The sequence below is a fragment of the Phaseolus vulgaris genome, chromosome 4 (genome assembly GCF_000499845.2).
Source record: "Phaseolus vulgaris cultivar G19833 chromosome 4, P. vulgaris v2.0, whole genome shotgun sequence".
NCBI lineage: Eukaryota > Viridiplantae > Streptophyta > Magnoliopsida > Fabales > Fabaceae > Phaseolus > Phaseolus vulgaris.
This window is the reverse complement of record NC_023756.2, coordinates 24,662,836-24,684,523: the sequence shown is the minus strand read 5'-3', so window position 1 is coordinate 24,684,523 and position 21,688 is coordinate 24,662,836. Positions and strand designations below refer to the sequence as shown.

General features: G+C 40.4%; 1 protein-coding gene across 4 annotated transcripts in view; it reads right to left on the bottom strand.

Moving 5' to 3' along the window:
• Positions 1 to 1,887: 1,887 nt before the first annotated feature.
• The window catches only part of LOC137837475 (uncharacterized), a 41,350-nt gene continuing 21,549 nt past the window's right edge, over positions 1,888 to 21,688 (bottom strand). Inside the window, exon 3 of one of the 4 annotated variants that reach the window (XM_068646469.1) lies at positions 1,888 to 2,792. In XM_068646469.1, the coding sequence (XP_068502570.1) occupies positions 2,759 to 2,792 (34 nt within the window). In that variant the 3' untranslated portion in view covers positions 1,888 to 2,758. Of the gene's footprint in view, positions 2,793 to 11,993; positions 12,153 to 21,688 lie in introns of those variants that run through there. The other 3 variants (XM_068646470.1, XM_068646475.1, XM_068646471.1) reach the window with 3 other exon arrangements.

The window sequence follows — 21,688 nt, the reverse complement described above, 5'->3', positions numbered from 1 at the left end:
CAATACCGAGTGTCTACAGCAACACCCGGTGTGTATGAACTCCCTTTCAACTTCTCACCGCTTGATAACTTAGTCTATATGAATTAGAACATTTTTTACTTAGATTAGATCATCAGTGAAGCTAGAGGATCTTTGTTAAACATAGCCTTTTCATACTTAATGTCATCAAACAACAACTCATACTATCCCAAATGTATGACATCAATTTCATACAATTTTCATCATTCATATATAATATATATTATTCAATCACATAACATTTAAAAATTCATACCATTCAAGAACTTTTCCAATATCAAAAATAATATTTAACTTTCAAACTATCAAAATATAATATTTTTACATTTTCACACAACATAAAATCAAACAATTTTATCAACTAACATCCCTACAAGAGAACTTGAAACTTGGGACCACGTCTCCTCCACATTCAGATCTTCTAGCCTAGGGTACTATTGAAAGTTAAAGTTAGTTTCTCTTACTTTAATTGCTTGTTTTCAAGCAACCTCTAGAATTTTAGCCTCTCAGTCCGGTTAACTTTAAAATATAAGGGCCTAATGCAAGTTATCCCAACAGAAAAAAAATCAGTATATAATAGAATAAGTTGAGAGGATTATTTTTCTCAACTGGCCCTGTTAAGACTCCTCAACTACACCATGATGTGATCTGATTTTGGAATAATGGAGAGAGAGAGAGGAAAAATGGAAAAAGTGAGGGGGGAGGGGGGAAGGGGGGAAGGGGGGAAGGGGGGGGGGAGGCTCTGCACGGTGTTACGATTATTATGCATAGATGTTTTAAAAGCATTACCTAATAGCTTGATGAAACTTTTAATAGTGTAAATGATAGTGCTCAGATTATACTTGCTAAAACTTTGCATAATTCATCATCTTTCAAATCATCCAAATAGAATAAGTCACTAATAAGGGTATTTGGGAAACAATTGAAAATGGTCCCTTTATACCTCAAGTTAAAAGAGATGAGGTTTTAATTGATAAACCTTCATCTAATGGACTAAGGCTGAAAGCAAAGTTTGACTGGATTGCTAAAAATATAATAACCTCTGATTTGAGTTGTGATGAATTTTTCAGGGTATCACAATGTAGTTCAACAAAGGAGATGTGGGACATTCTTGAAGTCACACATGAAGGGACAAATGATGTCAAGATGGCCATAAAGCATGCTCTTATCCAAGATTATGAGCTCTAACAAACAATTCAGAAAATCAGTCTTTACATCATTTGTGCCTTCATGTGTGACCTCCAAGATGTCCCACATTTCTTTGGCTGAGCTACATTGTGAAACCCTGAAAAACTCATCACAACTTAGAGCAGATGTTATAATATTTTTAGCTATCCAATCAAACTTAACTTTCTTACATTCTGCCTCTGTCCATTCAGATGAAGGTATATCAACTAAAACATCATCTTTCTTAACTTGAGGTACAAAAGGACCATTTTCAATTGAATGTATAAAAATATTCATTCTAACTTTCCAAAATTGGTAATTAACTCCACAAAACAAAGGTGACTTGTTTATTGAGGTTCCTTCCCCAAAGGGCATTTTATCAGCCATCATAAGATTTTCAAAACCCATAAATCAAAAACTTGAGTAACTTTCAAGAACCTTGCTCTGATACCAATTGTTAGGTTTGATGGCTACAACAAGAGGGGGGTGGATTGTTTTCAAACTATTTTCACAAATGCTTTGCTTAGAATGAAGCTCTAACAAACAACTCAGAAAAGCAGTTTAGAAAACCAATTCAATAGTCAAACAAAAACTGAAAACAGAACATCAATCGGTTAAAATTGCGATTTAACCGGTTGTTTATGACAACGGAAAATACAATTTAATGAGAGATGAGATAGAGAGAATCACACACAGAGATTATACTAGTTCACTCAATCACAGAGCTAAATCCAGTCCTCAGTCAAATCACTGAGTATCCACTATGCAATCAATCACAGATTACACAAACACCACACACAAAGAGGTGACTTTGAATCCCACAAAGCCTACTCACCCTCTTCGCACACAACAACCACCTCAAGCCAGACTCCCACTGACTTTACAGGATTTTACACAGTTATACATAATGTTATATGAACAATTACAAGAACTTGAATAGGATTAGAAAACACCTGGTAAAACACAATACACCAGCAGCCTATTGATCAGTTCTTTGAACCACAGCAAAGCACAAAGCAATCTGGCTAAAACTTGGTGAAAAACCTTTTCACAAACAGCTTTGGAAATCTTTCAAATAAATCTCAACTCAAAGTATCAAAAGTTTTTTTTTATCAATTCTATAAATGTTTGAATCAAAATCATATTTATAATACTTGAAATGCTAACGTTGAAGCAAATCTAAACAACCAAATCAGTTAAAACAGATTTTCAAAAAGATGTTTACAAAGACTTACATTTAATCAGTTAAAACCACGATTTAACCGATCGAATGCTTTTGTCAGTTATAAAACAGTTTTAAATCCTTCTTTGCCAGCTAAGTTACAAACAACCAATTATCACGACATTTTAATCGGTTGTTTTTTCCTTTGCATGGAAAAACACTTTAATCTTTAAAAATAGTTTGAAATGAGCTTTTTCTGAGATTCAAAACTGATCTTTACAAAGATTCTAAACCCCAAACCTAAACTTAAAACATCACACAGCTTCAGGCTTCATTTGGATTTGACACATCAAAGCTTCCTATCTTCAACAATCTCCCCCTATTTGATGGAGACAAATCTGTGGGATACTTTTAGAAAAGTTCTTTGTTTAGAATCTGTTGAATCCTGCAATCATTGAACAAACATAGAATAGTCTAGTCCAAACAAATACACACTATATATAAGATAGATACAACAGTTTATAAAAGCAAGTAATAAAGCAATATTAAGACCATTACAATATCCCAATACTTCTCCCCCTATTTGTCTCATCAAATAGACAAATGGTAGGATTAAAAAACAACATAAAAGAAATTTAAAACTTTTTAAGATAAAAAGAAGGGCTATCCTCCCTTTGAAATTGCAGTTCCAAAATCTGCCTCTGAACTTCTTCAATCTGTTCATCTAGAGTAGAGAACCTTGTGTCCATGTTTGTAAACCTTGATTCGCACATCTCATAAAGGTTCCTTTGATTGTCAGCAAAGGTGTCCATTCTATTAAGCATTTGCATTTCAATGGATGACATGCTTGACATCCTTTCCTCCATATTTATATCATGATGCATTCCTTCGTGAGTTCCTGCAGCAGGATCATCTTGCATTGCTAGCTCTTCAGTTTCATCTCCTTCATTGGTTCCACTTGGTCCAGCATAATCACCATCTTTTCTTACCCATCTTCCACCAATCTTAGTAAACCCCATCTTGCTTAGGGATCCACTATTGATTTCACTAGAGGGCTTGATAACTTCTGCTAGCTCTCCTTCTATATCCACTTCAAAATAGTGAAGAAACTTAGAAATCAAAATAGCATAAGGATAATGAAAGTCACATAACCTCATGGCTTTTTGCATATGCTCTTTGATAGTGTGAATCCAGTTGATCTTCACTTTATTCATGATGCAGTAGATCATGAGAAGATCTTCTTCAGAAAGAGTTGAATGGTTGCTCCCCTTAGGTGTGAGAATCCATGAAACTATGAAAGCAACAAACCTTTCATCAAGCTTCAACCCTCCAACAGAAAAATTCCTCACTTTGGAGTGGGGATTCTTGAGACAACTTTTGTGAAACTGGATTTTGTTGAAATCTTCCACAACTCCAAGGTTTCCCCTATTGATTCTTAGTCCATAAGACCTCAGCCCGGTCACAACAGACCATACCTCACTTGTAATAATCATATCTACACCTTTGACATGAGAAACAAGTGAGTACCATCAAAACCAAGGTTAGTGTAGAATACCTTTACAAGAGGTCGTAAGAATTGGGTGGGGGAGCGCGATTCGCGATATACTGCTCCCTGAACAACTGCGACAGCAGCGCAAATGAGGTCACGTGGCCGTCTGGAAGGCTAATGAACCAGTCCATCATCGTCCCTACCAACGTGCTCATAAACAACTTGCACCTTACATCGTCAGAACCACCAACCAGCATCATCTGTGTGTGGAAAGTTGTGAGATGAGCCTCTGGATCCTCCATCCCAGTGAACGTGGCTTTCAGCCCTACGAACCTGGCTGGTATCATCGCATCCATAATCGCCTGCGAAAAAGGCATGGGGAACTCCTGGGAGGGGTAGCATTCATGCTCCTCTCTTTCTCGATTCCTTGCCTGGTTTCGCAACCCGCGCCGCAACTCCTCATTGGTGTGGTGCAACTCCTTATTTCTTGCTTGCGATGCAGCCAGGTCCATCTGGATACGCTCCTGGTCAGCTATTGACGTTGCCATTGCTTCTTGGAGGCCCTGCATCATCTCCATAACCTGTTGTAGGGTCAAACCTTCACTTCCCACTGGTGCAGTAGAAATTTTCCTTGTATTCCTCATTCTTGAATGTGTCTTGATGAGTCTTTGACGAATCTTGGTGAATCTTGACGATTCTTCTCCCTTTCTTGTGGTTGGGACAGATGTTTTAGAACGTGCCCCACGGTGGGCGCCAAATGTTCCTGCCGATTGACCAAAACGTCTTTGTGCGTCTCTATTGACATCGCGTCCAAGAACCCATCGTTCCTACGTTCCTCTCCTCCACCGGAATCACCTTAAAAGAAAGAGACAAAGGGCTCCCTCGCAGCCGTTTGTACTCCGACGGTAAAGTCAGTCTTTCGGGCAATGAACACCAAACTCTAACACTGAGATCACTGTGTGTGTTCTCTCTCACCGTGTTGCTTCTCTTAGAAATGTGTAATGCGTACTAACAAAAATGTACCTTGTTATGTTTGTGATTACCCTAATATACCTTTTAGTCCCTCTGCCCTTCTGGTTCACTGTGACTTAAGCATTCTGTAAGCGTGCCTTCACGACACTATCACCCAGTCTTAGGGCCATCTTAGTGCGTAAGGCTGCCATGTTGAAGCGCATCTGGTGTGGGATGACCACTTGGGCGTCAACTCATACGCCCAATCTCTAGGGTCATTCATCCTGGGCGTTCCCTGCCCCAGTCACGTGCCATGCATGCAGATCACCATTGGGACGTGACCTTTATGAGTCATTTCTTTCCCAATGGCTCTTTGATGGTGGTGCGTACTACCGCATTCCCTACACCCCATGCACGGATCTCTTGTGATTTAGGCCTCTCCTTACTGGTAACTGGGATGTGGCTTGAAAACCACCTTTTTGGTCCATCTTCACTGTTGGGGTGCCGAGGCCCGAGGCCTCCACGCTATGCCTCGATGCCGCCCCCTCCTCGGCCCCTTACCCGTGAGCCTAACGAGACTCCTCCCTGTCCTGCTGAACCTTTCAGTTGGCCCTGCCTTCGGGGTCCCACCTTGACTTTTGGTCAACGCCCGAGTCCGAGGACTGGTCGGTACAATACATGTATTCATTTTTTATGCTACTACGTTAACTCCATCTTCAAGACTGGAAAGTTATGTATTGTAACAGGAAGTGGAGTATGACACATAAGGAATCTAGTTAAAAGGTTATGTTACAAGCTGGTATAGAAAATGATGCAACCTTCATTCTGAATTGGTTTCTTGAATTTTGGTGAACTTGTGCGGAAGCTTGATAGAGGAAGCAGACAAGGATGACTCCAATGGAACTATGGTTTCCTTGAAGGTGCATGAGAAGTAGGGCGAGTGGTTGATTGGGCCATATCACTTGGAAAAAGTGAAGAAAAAGATCAAGGTGTATATCCTAGAGATTCTAAACAAGGGAACACTGGTGCAAAAAGGACTTATTTCGATTCTACATTTAAGGCGTTTTTATGGTCAAACGCTATCATACAAAACACAGTGGCATTTTTTAAATTAAATTTCTCTAAGAGGGCGACTATTTGGTAAAGTTGCCTTCGTACAACAAAATATTTGGTGTAAAAAGGCGGTTATTTCGTAAAGTCACCCTCTTAGACACTTAACATTTTGGAGTCAAACTTTGAAAATTCAAAATAAAACTCTCCAATGAAAACGTGCCATGTGGAGTCGTGTTTTCTGTACTTGCCAGACCTCGGACCTCGACTGAAGAAGAGGTCGACATCAGCCGTCGACATCGGACCTCGGTGGTCCGACAGTAATAATGGGCTACATAAGCTGGGCCCCACAGAGTTAACACCTAGATACGAGAAAGACTTAAATCATGAGAGGGTCCTGCATGTGGGGTGTATAGTACATTCGGGTACGATACATACAAGTGTTCCCTGGAGGCGCTAAGGCCCGTAAGGGGGGGTTTCCAGGGAAAGACTGCATGCATGGCACGTGAATAATTAGGGCACCCACAGAACAGATGGCGCCGCAGCGCTGGTACATGAGTTGGTACCCTGGTGGCCATACGGTTAGAGATATTGCACTTTAGAAGAGACAAGTCTTGTGTCGCAACTGCGCTAAGTTTGCGCAACGCGTCACAAGTTGCCTCACCAGTAAACCCTAATTCCACTTAAGGAAAGATCCTTGAGGGATAGGGAAGTTGATCTAATTACAACCTATATAAATGGTGGTAAGAACCTTAGAAAGGTACGCTGTTTCTAAGACTGAAACTGCTTTACATACTTACTATTTCTTAGCCCAATACTGACTTGATCGTCAGAGTACAATCAATAGGTAGGGCCCCCTCTATTTCAACAGAGCCACTCTCAGCTACCCAGAAAGAGAGCGAAAACCACCACGAGATAGGAGGAGCCACCATCTGCCTTTGAAGTCAACGACAGCTGAGTCTACCGGCGAGAACATTTCGTGCCCACCGTGAGGCACGATAAAACTAGGTCCCATTCACAATCGTGTTGAGAGGCACCCAACAACATGAGAAACACGAGGCAAGGATTAGCTGCGCTAGAAGGAGGGGACAACGTCACCATGCAACAACTCATGGAGACCATGCGTGCCCTTAAGCAAGTGGTAGCAACGTCGAAAGTTGATCAGGATAATTTCCAGGTCGACCTGGTCGCGTCACAAGCAAGCAACAAAGAGTTGCGCAAAACGAACAAGGAACTACACAGGAGTTTGCAAGATGTGGGGGAACGTACGGTGGATGAGTGAGCTCCGTCCACGCTGGTTAGGGCTCGCCCCATGCCGTTCTCTCACGCGATCTTGGACACTGTGATACCAACCTCTTTCATGGGCCCGAAGGTCACCTTCACAAGTGTAGAGGACCTAGAGGCCCATATCACAACTTTCCACACTCAGATGATTCTTTCAGAAGGCTCCGATGCCATGCATTGTAAGCTGTTCATGAGTACGCTGTCAGGCACAGTGTTGGATTGGTTCGTCAGTCTTCCTGACGGGCACACTACATCGTTCGATCAATTCTCAACACTATTGAGAGAACAATACATTGTCAATCGGGCTCCCCCTCTTACAAAATATTTCTTAAACAGATTCGGGGCACTGGTGGTGAAGCTGCACACCAAGGATGAAGACATGACGGTGCATGCTTTCAGGAAAGGAGTGCTGCTAGGACCTTTCAGTGATTCGCTGATAAAATGTCGCCCAAGGACGTTTTGCGAGATCAAACGTTGAGTTGTGGCCCACATTGTTGCAGAAGAAGAGGTCACAGAAAAACGTGGTAGCGTTGGCCTAGTCCGACCTCAAGGAACCAATCGTCCTTAGCCTATGAGGGTGCATGAGGCCACGACGGAGAAGAAAGCCCTGGGAACACAAGCACCGTACAAAGCAAGGAAGCCTCAAACCAGGGCACGTGTGAGGAGAATGCCCCCATTAGGCACAACTTTCGGATGGACCTCAAGGAACTGATAGTCATCCCTAACGTGGCATACAGGCTGAAGTCTCCATCGAAGACTAACGAGAGGCTTGGTGCGAGTTCCACCAATCCTTTGGCCACAGCCTACGCAACTGTCTTGCAATGAGATTCTAGTTAGATGAACTGGTAAGGAACAATTTCTTAAAGGAATACCTGCAAGAGCCGCAAGGGGCCCCGACGTTAGCGGCCCTAGTGGGAGATCAGGGGCACGAGGTGCCCATCCATGGAGAGATCAACACCATCGCTGGAGGATTCTCAGGAGGAGGGTGCACCGCCTCCCAGCGCAAGAAATATGCCAGGGGAATGATGACAGTAGAATCATAGAAATCGGACCAGACCCCTGAGCCCATCCTTGTCTTCACCAAGACCGACTTGCAGGATGTTGTCCCACACGACAATGACCTAGTGGTGATTTCAGTAGTGATGGTGGGTAGAAAGGTGCATTGCGTCCTTGTTGACCAGGGAAGCTCGGTCGACTTGATGTTTTGGTCGACCTTCAACAAACTGCAGTTGTCTCCTGACCAGTTGAGGCCTTATGATGGTTGTCTGTATGGTTTCGTGGGATAGTAGGTAGAAGTGCAGGGACACGTAAAGTGGAGGACAACCTTCACTGAAGGCACAACTTCCTACACTACTAACATCAGGTACCTTGTTGTTAAGAAACAAAATAACAACAGATTAAAGCAATATAAAGAGACCCAAAAACAAGAAACAATCAAGCCAAAAAATAGGACTACTAAGAATTGATGACAAATATGGATTCACATGACTTGACACAACATTTATAGATTCAGAAAATAAAGACTCAAAGCATAAAATGAAGCAATTATAAGAAAGCAATAAGGACTCAATTTCCTAAAAGAAAAACAGCCACACAATGGTGTAAGGAATCCTATCACAAGCTGCACAGAATTTTGTTCAAGATCAATTGAACAATTGTGCTTTGGTTGGATCTTCCATAAGCACACCAAGAACAACTTAAAATATAAAAACAGCAAGACAAGTAAGGAATTGAAATGACAAAGATGAAATAAAGAAGAACTGAAATTAAAAGACCAAGCTACTCATCTTGAAGAACCAAAAGCTCTGATACCAAATGATGGCATTTTCATGTGTTCTTCTTGAATCAAAGTAGAAAATAAGGTGCGGAAGCAATGGGTGAGATGATCAAGACCCTCCTAGGAGTTGTGTTGGCCTTGTAGGTGCATGATGAGTATGGTGTTTGAGTGGTTCGGCCAGCTCAAGGGAGAAGGTGAAAGGATTGAAGTTTAGAGCCTAGATTTCTAGGAGAAGTAAAGCTTGTGCACAAAAATGGCAGCATAACCTTACTCAATTAAACTTGAAAATACAAGGTGTAGGCTCCTCCTTTTATAGGCTAAGGAGGACCATAATGCAACCCTAATGCTAGCCAAATGAAATGTAAATGTGAAGCACATGGGTGCACATGGCACATGGGTGCACAAATGAGCACATGGGGAGGGGTGTGTCTAGTTTTTATGTTCACCCCCTCCATGGGCTTTCTAGACCGGCCTTGGTAAATTTAGAGGTTTTTTTAGAAACTCTAAGTTTACCTAGGTTGGTGTTTTAGGTGCCAAAATTAATTCTAAGAAAATTACAAATAAAGTTCCTATGCTAATTTTGACAAGAAATTAAAGTCTACTCTACACTAGAGTTTATGGCATTTGAACATGTAAAAGAACGTCTTCTTGGATCCTCTTGGCCATAACTCTATGGTTGGCCCAAATCTACCCTTTGGTGGGCTTGCATGTGGGCTTGTGCTTGGGCCTCTTCCATCATCCCCTCCCTCTTGAAAAGGATTTATCCTCAAATCCATTGCTTCTTCTTCTTCATGGCTAGGGGATGGTTGTGGCTGGATGGTGTTCATCATCTCCTCCTTCTTTGAGAAGATCTATCCTCAGATCTTCAGACTTGATCTCGGATAGCAGCCTCTTGCTTCGCCAAAGCTTGTCCTCCTGGGTCAAACGTCCACCTATAGAAATAATCAAATAAGGCATAGGTGTTAGTTTGCAAATTAATTTTACTAGGTTGCCATTTTTGTTTTTCTTTTGGTTTTGGCAACCTTGGACAAAGTTTCTCTTTTAATGGTTGTGTGTGGTCTCTAATCATCTTATGTATTTTAAAAGGTTCATTTGTGGTTACTTTCTCTTTAGGCATAAATCCTATAGAAGATGGTAACAACTTAAAAGGAGAAAGATGATTGAACCCACACATAACTTTAAAAGTAGAAATATAAGTAGTTTTGTGGACTACTTTATGGTATGTTTGCTCACCTCTAGAGTTGTGTGTGCACTTCATGTTTATTCTAGGCATAGTAGAAAGAGCTAGATTTTCAAATATATTTTGACCATGCGTTTGAGGATGATAAGAATTTAAAGTGTGCAATTTAGTTGCAAGTTTTCCAAAGGAAATCCTCAAATCATGGTTTGCGAAATTTGGAACTCTATTCAACACTATGCTTGAAGATAAACCATGAAGATGTATGACTTCTCTAGAGAAGAGTTTATCCATAACCATGAAGATTGAATCACAACCTTTTGTTGTCCTAGGGAGTTTTAATATGAAATTTATATCTTCCCAAGGATCATTTGCAAAAGGTGAAGGAGTATAGAGTTCATGAGACATTGCCTTGGGTGTAGTTTGAAAACAAGAATTGTACCTAAGGTAATGTCTTTGAACTTCTTTTCTCATGGGGGACAAAAGTTTTCCTTTTAAAAGCTCTAGAGTTTTATCAACTCTAATTTGTCCCATGAGTTCTCCTTCATGAAGACTCTTTCTCTTATGTGTAAGGATAGTCTCGTTGTGACAACCATTGTTTATAAGGATTTGTACACTTTGCAATGGTTGTCTCAATAAGACATGACAAGTTTCTTTAGGCCCTACTTCACATAAAAAATTGTTTTTGTAGATGCTTATAAAAAACTTGACATTCACTTGGTGATATCCTAGCACATATGAGAAATAATCTATTTCATTTTTATCTATGCAAGCTTCTTTTAAAGACTCTTCTTTTTCACTTAGGCTTGCAAGTGTTCCTTTACAAAAGGTAAGGCTAGGTTGTTCAACAAGAGGTATATTTTCAAATGTATTTTCAACTTTTCCTTCTTGTTGAATGACCTTGTGGGAAGGAACACTCTTCTCCCACGCCTTTTGTTTTCCAAGGGTTTTCTCTTGCTTTTCTATTTTTACATTTTCTTCACTCTCACTAGCTTCTTTTTCTTGGCTACTATTCTCATCTTTGTCCCTTAAGATCATAGATCTTTCATTGAAACATTGAGATGCTAATTGATCATTGCCAAGGTATTCTAAACATGGAATTTCTCTAGCTTGATTGTGAGAGATATGCTTGGTTAGGTTTTCTTGTCTCTCTTTCCTAGCTCTCCTAGGGAATTGTTGATGATATTCATTTTTCCTAAGACTTTCTTCCCCAAGATAATCATGATGTTTAGTGCTAGATGCATGAGAATGTAATTTTTTTGAAAATTGAGACTTCTCATTCTTTGCTTTAGTCAATTCATTAGTTTTGATCTCATTCTCCAATTGTTTAGATGAAATTGATTGAATATCCTTAGTAAGTTGTTTCAAAAGAGATTTTAAGGATTTCACCTCACTTTTAAGAGATTTAGAGGAGTGAGAAGACATGACTAAAGCTTTGTGTGTAGAAGTATTTTACCTTGAGAAAAATTTAGGGAAGTCAAAGAAGGTAGTCTTCCAGGTAAGGGAGGTGAGTCACAGTGGACTACTTAAATACCAAGCCTTTGCCTTAGCCAAAAACTATCCCTCAATGTCTTCACACAAAGCTTTCTCTTAGTAAACCACTTGGAACACAATTAAGTTGAGAAATCAGATTTTAATGCAAGAAAACAATGCAAGCTAACTAATCAACAAAGCTAGACGGTTTATCACAAACTTAACAAAATATTCATGCAAAGAGTCAATACTAAAGCAATAGAAAAGCAAATACAAACAAGTAACAATTACTAAACAAGAATGCTATACTATTCGGCCCTAGGTGAGGCTTCTTGGACACTTTGAGCCCTTGAAGACACACTCACCGTCTAAAACGTAATTAACAAGGTAATTAACAATAAACCAAGTTGCAAAGGAAATAAGAGAACTCCCTTTGTTGATCCTCTTTTGGTTAGTGCACTTCCTTGTTGTCTTTGCTTGTTGATCTTCCAAGTGTTTGTAGTGTTTATTTCAAGAATGCTTGTTTTCGGCTTTGGCCTTGTCTTCTCCTTAGAATGATGGCTTTAATTCTCCAATTTCCAGCACCTATTCACAAGGGCTAAACCTTAAACCAAGTCAAATTCCATGCACATAAGCACCAAGGGAGAAATTAAATTCCAGCACCCAAAAAGAGAGGTCAAGGAACAAAAGCAAGAAACAAATTTAATTGAAAGAAAACAGTACCACCAAAAGGATTTATAATATGACAACTTAGAAAGAGATTCAAGAAATTAAAGCAAACAATTAAAGGTACTCAATAAAAGGTTGGCACACAAAAGAATTCCTAAAGAAAAGCACTAGATTAGATGACCAAATAAAAAAACAGCACCACTGGAAAATGTTGTGGGCCAGAAAAACGTGTTTGTTCCCCGATTTATGCTGAGCTGTAATTGTAAAATTTGTTTCTGAAATTTGGATGCAAGAAAATTCAGGGTCTTATCTAAATTTTGGCTTTGGAATCACCTAAAACGCATGCACCATTTTTTTTTAATAATTTTTGCAAATTTGGTGTGCAGTTAGGCCAGCTGGAGCGCTCAAGATTTGCACTCTGATTTTGTAAGATTTATCATTTTTTTTCTGTTGCTTCTTTTGACCTCATTCTTTTTTTTTCTTTTCTATAACACTTTGAACTTGCATTTTCCAGAAAATCAGAATTTTCCTATGGGTGGAAATATATTTTTTAAAACAAAACAGCCCAGAACAGAGAGATGATACAGGGGAAATCTGGAAAACTGGAAGAAAACAGCAAGATAACCAAAATTAACACAATGGAAATGTAAGAATGGAAATTGTGTAAGAACTAAGACACAATTATGAACTCAAAATAAAAATAAAAAGCACCAAAGGATCAAAATAACAACAGATTAAAGCAATATAAAGAGACCCAAAAACAAGAAACAATCAAGCCAAAAAATAGGACTACTAAGAATTGATGACAAATATGGATTCACATGACTTGACACAACATTTATAGATTCAGAAAATAAAGACTCAAAGCATAAAATGAAGCAATTATAAGAAAGCAATAAGGACTCAATTTCCTAAAAGAAAAACAGCCACACAATGGTGTAAGGAATCCTATCACAAGCTGCACAGAATTTTGTTCAAGATCAATTGAACAATTGTGCTTTGGTTGGATCTTCCATAAGCACACCAAGAACAACTTAAAATATAAAAACAGCAAGACAAGTAAGGAATTGAAATGACAAAGATGAAATAAAGAAGAACTGAAATTAAAAGACCAAGCTACTCATCTTGAAGAACCAAAAGCTCTGATACCAAATGATGGCATTTTCATGTGTTCTTCTTGAATCAAAGTAGAAAATAAGGTGCGGAAGCAATGGGTGAGATGATCAAGACCCTCCTAGGAGTTGTGTTGGCCTTGTAGGTGCATGATGAGTATGGTGTTTGAGTGGTTCGGCCAGCTCAAGGGAGAAGGTGAAAGGATTGAAGTTTAGAGCCTAGATTTCTAGGAGAAGTAAAGCTTGTGCACAAAAATGGCAGCATAACCTTACTCAATTAAACTTGAAAATACAAGGTGTAGGCTCCTCCTTTTATAGGCTAAGGAGGACCATAATGCAACCCTAATGCTAGCCAAATGAAATGTAAATGTGAAGCACATGGGTGCACATGGCACATGGGTGCACAAATGAGCACATGGGGAGGGGTGTGTCTAGTTTTTATGTTCACCCCCTCCATGGGCTTTCTAGACCGGCCTTGGTAAATTTAGAGGTTTTTTTAGAAACTCTAAGTTTACCTAGGTTGGTGTTTTAGGTGCCAAAATTAATTCTAAGAAAATTACAAATAAAGTTCCTATGCTAATTTTGACAAGAAATTAAAGTCTACTCTACACTAGAGTTTATGGCATTTGAACATGTAAAAGAACGTCTTCTTGGATCCTCTTGGCCATAACTCTATGGTTGGCCCAAATCTACCCTTTGGTGGGCTTGCATGTGGGCTTGTGCTTGGGCCTCTTCCATCAGGTAGCCTCTTCGAGGCATATGAAGATGAAGTTTCCTTCCCTTGAAGGAGCAATGATCACCATGAAGTCTGATCAAAAGGAGGCTAAAAGGTGCTACGAGAACAACCTCAAGACCAAAAGAGGAGTGTGCGCAATCACCATCCAACCTCCAAGGGAAGAAGGGGTCACCCTCATCGAGATCGCTCGGGAGAAAGGACTCGAGCCTGCAGAAGAAGTGCTAGAGAGGGAGATCGAGGGCAAGAAGTTCAAGCATGGCACATGGATGCTTTTGCATGGTCAACCCCAGACATGCCTGGTACCGACCCTGATTTCCTGTGTCATCACCTCACCATGGACCCACAGGTCTGACCTGTCCGCTAGAGGAGGAGAAAGTTCGATGATGATAGGCGTCAGGTCATCAGAGAAGAGACCCAAAAGCTGCTGAGCATTGGCCACATCAGGGAGATCCAATACCCAAAGTGGTTGGCGAACATAGTGTTGGTCAAGAAGGCTAGCGGGAAGTGGAGGATGTGCGTGGACTTCACAGATCTCAATAATGCCTGTCTGAAGGACTCCTACCTGTTGCCCAACATTCACTCCCTGGTAGATAGCACCTCAGGGTGTAGACTTCTTAGCTTCCTAGATGCTTTCTCTAGATAAAACTAGATCCGGATGCGTCCCAGGGACGAATGCAAGACAACATTCATGACGGAGCTCTCCTATTACTGTTACAAAGTGATGCCTTTTGGGCTCAAGAACGCAGGGGCCACCTACCAGAGGTTGGTGGATAGAGTACTTGCGCCCATGATAGGGCGAAATGTCCAGGCGTATGTGGATGACATGGTGGTCACCTCTTAGGTGAAGGACCAGCACGTCACTGACTTGGAAGAGCTATTTACTACAATCGCTAAGTACAAATTAAAGCTAAACCCTGAAAAATGTGTGTTTGGGGTAGAGGCAGGCAAGTTCTTAGGGTTCCTAATCACTGAGCGTGGTATAGAGGTGAACCATGAGAAGTGTGCTGTAATTATAGCCATGCGCAACCCGATCTCAGTGAAGAAGGTGCAGCAGTTGACAGGGTGGATGGCCGCTCTGTCCAGATTCGTGTCAGCAGGAGGAAATAAGAGGGATCCCTATTTCCAGTTCCTCAAGAGAAATAGTAGGTTCGTCTAGACCAAGGAGTGCGAAGAATCATTCATCAAGCGGAAGGAATACTTGGCCAACCCACCAGTATCGTGCAAGCCATAACTATGCACCCTGCTTCGCTTGTATTTCGTAGTCCCAAATCGGGCTATCAGTTCGGTCCTGGTTCAGGAGCAGGATTAGGTACAAAGCCCGATGTATTTCGTGAGAAAATTTTTGCAAGGGCCTGAGGTGAGGTACTAGGCCTCTAGCGGTAGTATTTTCAGCGCGAAGACTTCGTCACTACTTTCAGAGCTTCCCTGTAATCGTGATGACAGACCTTCCCATTCACAAGGTCTTACAGAAACCTGATGTGGCAGGATGAATGGTGCGTTGAGTGGTGGAGCTATTAGATTTTGACGTGCAGTACGTACCCAGAGGACCTATCAAAGGCTAAGTTTATATTGACTTCGTAGTAGAGCTCTCCTCGGTAGCCACACACCGAGAGGAAGCAGGTTTCAGGTGGGTCCTCTCCGTAGATGGATCCTCTAACCAACAGGGTAGCGGAGCTGGTGTCATCTTGGAAGGACAAAATGGGCTACTGATCGAGCAGGCCCTGCTATTTGCTTTCAAGGCCAGTAACAACCAGACGGAGTATGAGGCCCTCGTAGCTGGAATACTACTAGCCAAAGAGACGGGGGCAAAAAGTTTGTTGGCAAAGAGTGACTTCTTGTTGGTAATGGGGCAAGTTACGGGAGAGTACTAGGCCAGGACCCCCAGATGGTCGCATACCTACAGTATGTCCAAATCCTAAAGGAGACTTTTGCGGTGTTCGAGTTAGTACATGTCCCTCGAGAAGAGAATGCCCAAGCTGACTTGCTAGCCAAGCTCACCAGTTCAGGCAAGGGGGCAGACAGAGGACATGTTGATCAAGAGTTATCAAGTGCTTTGAAGAATCCAAATCCTATGTGTTTGATGCAAGACTTGTGTTGCTGCTATGTTTAAGGAGGGATCTGAGTAGAATATAATGTTATCCACTCCTTTGTTGAATCTAAAACTTATGTGATTTAAAACCTTTTAGAAAATAAAGTGTTTTTCCAACTAAGTGAAAAACAACCTGTTGTTTTGTCAAATCAACCGGTTGTTTTACTCTTAGGAGTTTTTAAAAAGGTTGAAAACTGTTTTAGTTTGGTTGACTTAACTGTCAAACCAAACAATCGGTTGTTTCGTGGTTTCCACCGATTGTTTCTTTGGAAATCCTAACAAAATTTTGTTTTGGTTGTTGAATGTGCTTTAAATGATTTCCAACTGAATACCCTTCTTCATTAATTGCTTTGACCAAACTTTGGAAAATATAAATGGTTTCTTTATGTTTTCAAACAAGAAAAAGAAATAGATTTGAGTTTTTCAGTTGTGACAAAGTTGATCTTCAAGATTTGAACATTCACATCAAGCTTTGGGTTTTATAAGAGAGTGGAATAGGATTGCAATTGTATTTGATTTCAGTTTGTACTGTAAACAAGTGTAATCCCTTCTCAACCTATTGTATTTCTGGTGCTGTGTTGCCAAGGAGTGTTGTGTGCTCTTGAGGTGGTCAAGATCAATACTCTTGGTGTGTTTTGCCAAAGGGAGTGTGTTTCTTGAAGGGTTCAAGGTCACTACTTTGGTGGTTTGTGTGTTGTAATCTGGTGTGATTACTTAGTGGATTACCCAGTGGTTTTCTGGGGACTGGATCTAGCTCTTGGCTTAAGAGTGAACCAGTATAAATTGTTGGTGTATCTCTCTCTTACCCTAAACTCATTTAAATTATGTTTTAAGTTTTACTGGAATAAACAACCGATAGTTTTTCTGTTGTTGTGCTGTTTTATTGCTTATATTCTTGGCTAACCAGATTTCTGTTTTGGATTCATATAAAGAATTTTGTTAAACATTGAAATTTTTTCAAAAACCTCTCTTAAATAATTCACCCCCCTCTTTCGTGGGAACGCCAAGGTTGAGAGAGATGGTTCCTAGTTAAAATCCTCCCTTGTCTCTATACGGCAAGGATGATGAGGTCAATAAGTGATGTGATCCAAAAATACATAAAGATGACCAAGGATGCTACACTTGAACGGTCATCTCAACAAGAAAATAAAAACCTCATTAATAGCAGAAATGGACAATGCCCAAAGCATTTGAAGTTCTTCTTATTAGTCTTCTCAAAAGATGAGGTCCAAGCCAATTAATATCTCTTTGTAATATCTTTAGAGTAGATTCTAAATAGAACATTAGAAAGGAAGTACTAGGAAAAGTCACTTTTCTAGAATATGGAAGTGACTTGAAAAGGGGCGGCATTTACCTTTGTTGAAGATGGATGCTGCCCCTTCTAGACATGTGTTTGATGAAGCCAATTGTGTAATTTTCCTTAGTGTTTGCATTTGCTTTAAGGATGTCTTAGGTATAGATTAGAGGTTGTTTAGAGTAGGCTTTTTTCTAGGTAACTCACCTCTTAATCCCTAACCATGTGATAAGAGCAAACACTAATTTTATGAAACTGTTTTTCACATGTTTTGCAAAAATATCCGTTACTGCATAGAAAATGAATCTGTTCTTTTCTAAATGAATAGATTATTTTCTTAAACTGATGCCTTGATTAAATGTTTTTAAAAATCATGTTTTGTGCATCAAGTATTTTGACTAAGTCTTCATTCCATCAAAACGACTGTGTTTCACTTGTTAAAATGTTTCAGTTATCGTTTTGAAAATGAATTTGTTCTTCTATAAATGAATATATTCTTTTTAGTTTGGTGCCATGGTTTTCTTAAAAGGCTTTTCACGTTTTATCCTTGCACCAGGGAGTTTGACTAAGTCTCCTACATATAACAAATTCTCTCACTGCCTTTGAAAATAAGTTTGTTCATTTTATTTTCAATCTGTTCTTTTTGTAACAGCTTTAACTATTTTTTGAAAGTTTGTTATAAAATGTTTTCTATAAAAGGAGAGTTTGTTCTGGCTTTTAAAAGTTGTTCATACAATTGAGAAAACAAGTTTTACAACAGAGAAATAAGAGATTTCAGAGGATTAGGATGAGTTCTTGAAAGATTTTCCAAATCACAAAGTGTGTTTGTTCTTGGTTGGTTCTAAGGCTTGGTTAGAGGTGTTGTCACTGTGTGAGCAATCTGTTCTACTGGTCTAAGGCAGATTTCTGCATTCTCTAACAGGTGTATTCGTTTTTTTCTTTAATTTGTTGTAAAGTGTGGTTGTAAACTCTTCTTGATAGGGTTTCTTGAAGAGTTGTGTGTGCTGGAATAGTGTTTTTCAGCAAAGTGTGTCATGTTCTTGTAGGGTTCAAGAACAGTGGTTTTTGTAATTGTTTTGAATTGTGGTTTAGTGAATTTCACCTTGGATTAGGTGAAGACTGGATGTAGCTCATTTGAGTGAACCAGTATAATTGTTTTGTGTTCATTCTCTCTTAATCCATGCACTTAATAAACTGCTGAATAAACTAATGTGTCAAGAAATAAATCTATTCAATTGTATTTGAATCTGTTCTTTCTGGGTACGTCTATACTGTTCTTGTGTTTCTGGAAAAACCCTCTGAAGAATTTCTGTGTAGATCTGTATGAGTTGTGAAACATAATTGAAATTCATGTTTTGTGAAAGTTAACTCAATCTGTTAAGTGTTTTAAAACAAGCATTGATTTTGTATTCAAAGATTGTGATTAACTGCTGGAGCTCTCAGCTTTATTTTGTGTAAATCAATTTGATATTTGTCTGCAAATCATATAACTCAATCTCAAAATCAGAAGTCATTCAACTGAGATAAACGCGTTAAAGTACATAAACAATATAAAAATAAATTTGTTCATTACTAAATAAATAGATTTATTTTCTGTGTACTGTGATAAAATTTGAATATGTGCGAAAGTTTTAAAATCTCAATTCACCCCCTCTTGAACTTTAACACTATTGAACCCAACAACCTTGTCTTTTCATATGCCTTGCCTTTTCATTTACAAATGACTCTTCATGTATTTTTACCTTTTTATGACCAGTCCTCTATGCCTATATAAAGAGGAGTCTTGTTTTTGTAAACATAAGTTGAATATTGAAATTGAAAGTGAGGTTACTCTCTAGAATTTGAGTGGTTTCTTTGTGAGACTTGCTCTCCTTCTCTTTGTCTCATCTTGTGGGTTTTGGGAATCCTCAAGTGGCGGCACCCCCACTCATCTTGGAGCCTTCCACCATCTAAGTGGCGTGATCACTCCCATTTTCTTCAACCACATAAGTCTTCTTCAAGTTTTCATCTTCTTCTTCCATACCCATTCCATATCACAAACTCTAAAACATTTCTTTGTTGTTTTCTTGATGTTTCAATTGGTAGAACTTGTTTAGTTTCTGTTTTAATTCGTTTCTTTGTGTTTGATTGCTGTTCTTTACGGTTTACATATTCTTATTGAAGTTTCAATCGGTTCATATGCTTCATTGTCTTGTTTCAATCGATTGAAGTTCTGAAAATGGGTTTCCATTTGGTTTTTTTGTTCTTGTTGTGTTCTTGAATTGCTTGTAGAATCTTGATCCAATTCTTGAAAGTGTCTTATGATGTTTCATCTCCTAATCAACTCACATCAGTAAGCAAAGTAAACATCTCCCTTGGGTTAGAAACACCAAGACTGGGAATAGTATGGTTCTTAGTGAGCCTCCCTCTTGTGTGGGAACACCAAGGTCGAGAACATAATAGTTACCAGTTAAAATCCTCCCCTGCCTCTATACGGTTAAGGCGAGGTCAGGAAGAAGAACCTCTTCTTTGTCTTGTAAGGCAAGGTTAGTATGGTTCCCAGTTATAGATATCCCTTACCCCTGTGTGGAAAAGTCGAGTCCAGCTAAGTGAACTTGTCCCTTGTCTTGTAAGACAAGGTCGAGAACAGTATGGTTCCTAGTTAAATATCCCTTTTGCCCTTCTGTGCCAAGGTCGGGAGCAACATCTCCCTTACCTTTATTTGACAAAGGATAGAGCGAGCGGTAAAGAAGCGTGCTATCTAAGTTAGAAAGGCCCTAAAGCGTTGTTAGACTAAGCAAGACAGACAAAGCAGCGAACAACAAAAATGAGCAGTTCAAGAGAAAGCAGATATAAATATATATATATATATATATATATATTTACATGTGACAATTGTTTATTAAGCAGCCAAATAATTACAACAGAAGGAGTCACTCCTTGGCATTAACCAATTGCCCACCAACAATCTTCTTTGACAAGCCAGTTTGAGAAAGATCCACCCCAGGGGGCACACAGGCAACCTAGGTCATGGCATCCTCAAACCCCACGGCATAGGCATCGACAACGTCATTGATGAGCTCCACCTTAGTCTGTTTGCAGAGTTCGTCCTTACGGGATAGCTCATCCTCCAGTTTGACAAGTCGTTCCTCCTGTTGGGATGACTTCTCCTCGAGCCTAGCCATCTTCTCCTGCGACTCTTCCGCCTTCTTCGTCAAGACAATAATTTCAGTGCGGAGGGACAAGACCTTAGCATGGGCTCCCAGATCTTCGTGGGACTTCTTGAAGAGGAGTTTCTTAACCGCTATCTCATATTTGTGGAGATCTGCCGCCTCCAAGTAGAGGGCAGTTTCGCGGTGTTTGAGCTCTTTGATCTGAAGGGCGTCTTGGTTAGTTGCCTCCTTCAACTTCTGCATCTTAGTCATGGTAAGACTAGATGCAAAGAGAAAGTCCCCAAGGCACTTGGGTGTGTGCTCTTGTAGGAGGCCTTCATCCATGATTTCCATCCTTTCCTGATCTTGAAAGGACAGAAGGGCCCTTTGGAGAAAGGCGGGCAAGTCAACAGAAGACGCGCCATGATTGCCCACTCTCCCCCTCCCCCCCACCTTCTTGTACCATAAGGTCGCGAGGGGAAGAGGCGTTTGGCGGGTGTTCCCTACAGGCGCGATCATCCGAAGATGACTTTGCAGGCACTGCAACATCGACTTTCCTCTTCCTCTTGAAAGCGAGGCCTGAGCAGGTATCCTCGTCTTTAATGGCAGTGGCCTCAGCCACCCCGTTCTGCCTTTAGTCTTTAGGGGCTGGCGCAGAAGGGCCTAAGGCAGAAGCAACAGGAGTAGAGGCATCGACATCAGAAGGGCCAGGAGCAGCCTTGCGTTGAAGGGCCACTTTAACTAGCTACACAGACGAAGAAATATGAGCAGAAGCAAGGATAAACAAGGACCAACATAACCCTTAAGGGCGTTAAGGCTGAACTCAAGTTTGAGCAGCTCAACCGTATTAAACGGTGCTTGAAGACTAGAGAGGAGGTCGCACACCTCCCGGACTTGTGGAGGTAGGTCCTCGAGGAACTTGGGCTTCTTGAGTTTAGATTTCTCCGCCCAGTAGAGGGGAAACCCATCCAAGAGGGTAGGGTCCGTCCTGTTGCATCGAACCTTGAAGAAATGCCCCTTTAAACCTTTGTACGACTGCTAGAATAGCGTCAGCAGAACCCTCCCAGTGACTCCGTTAAAAATGACCCACAATTTCTGGCCTGGGCTTT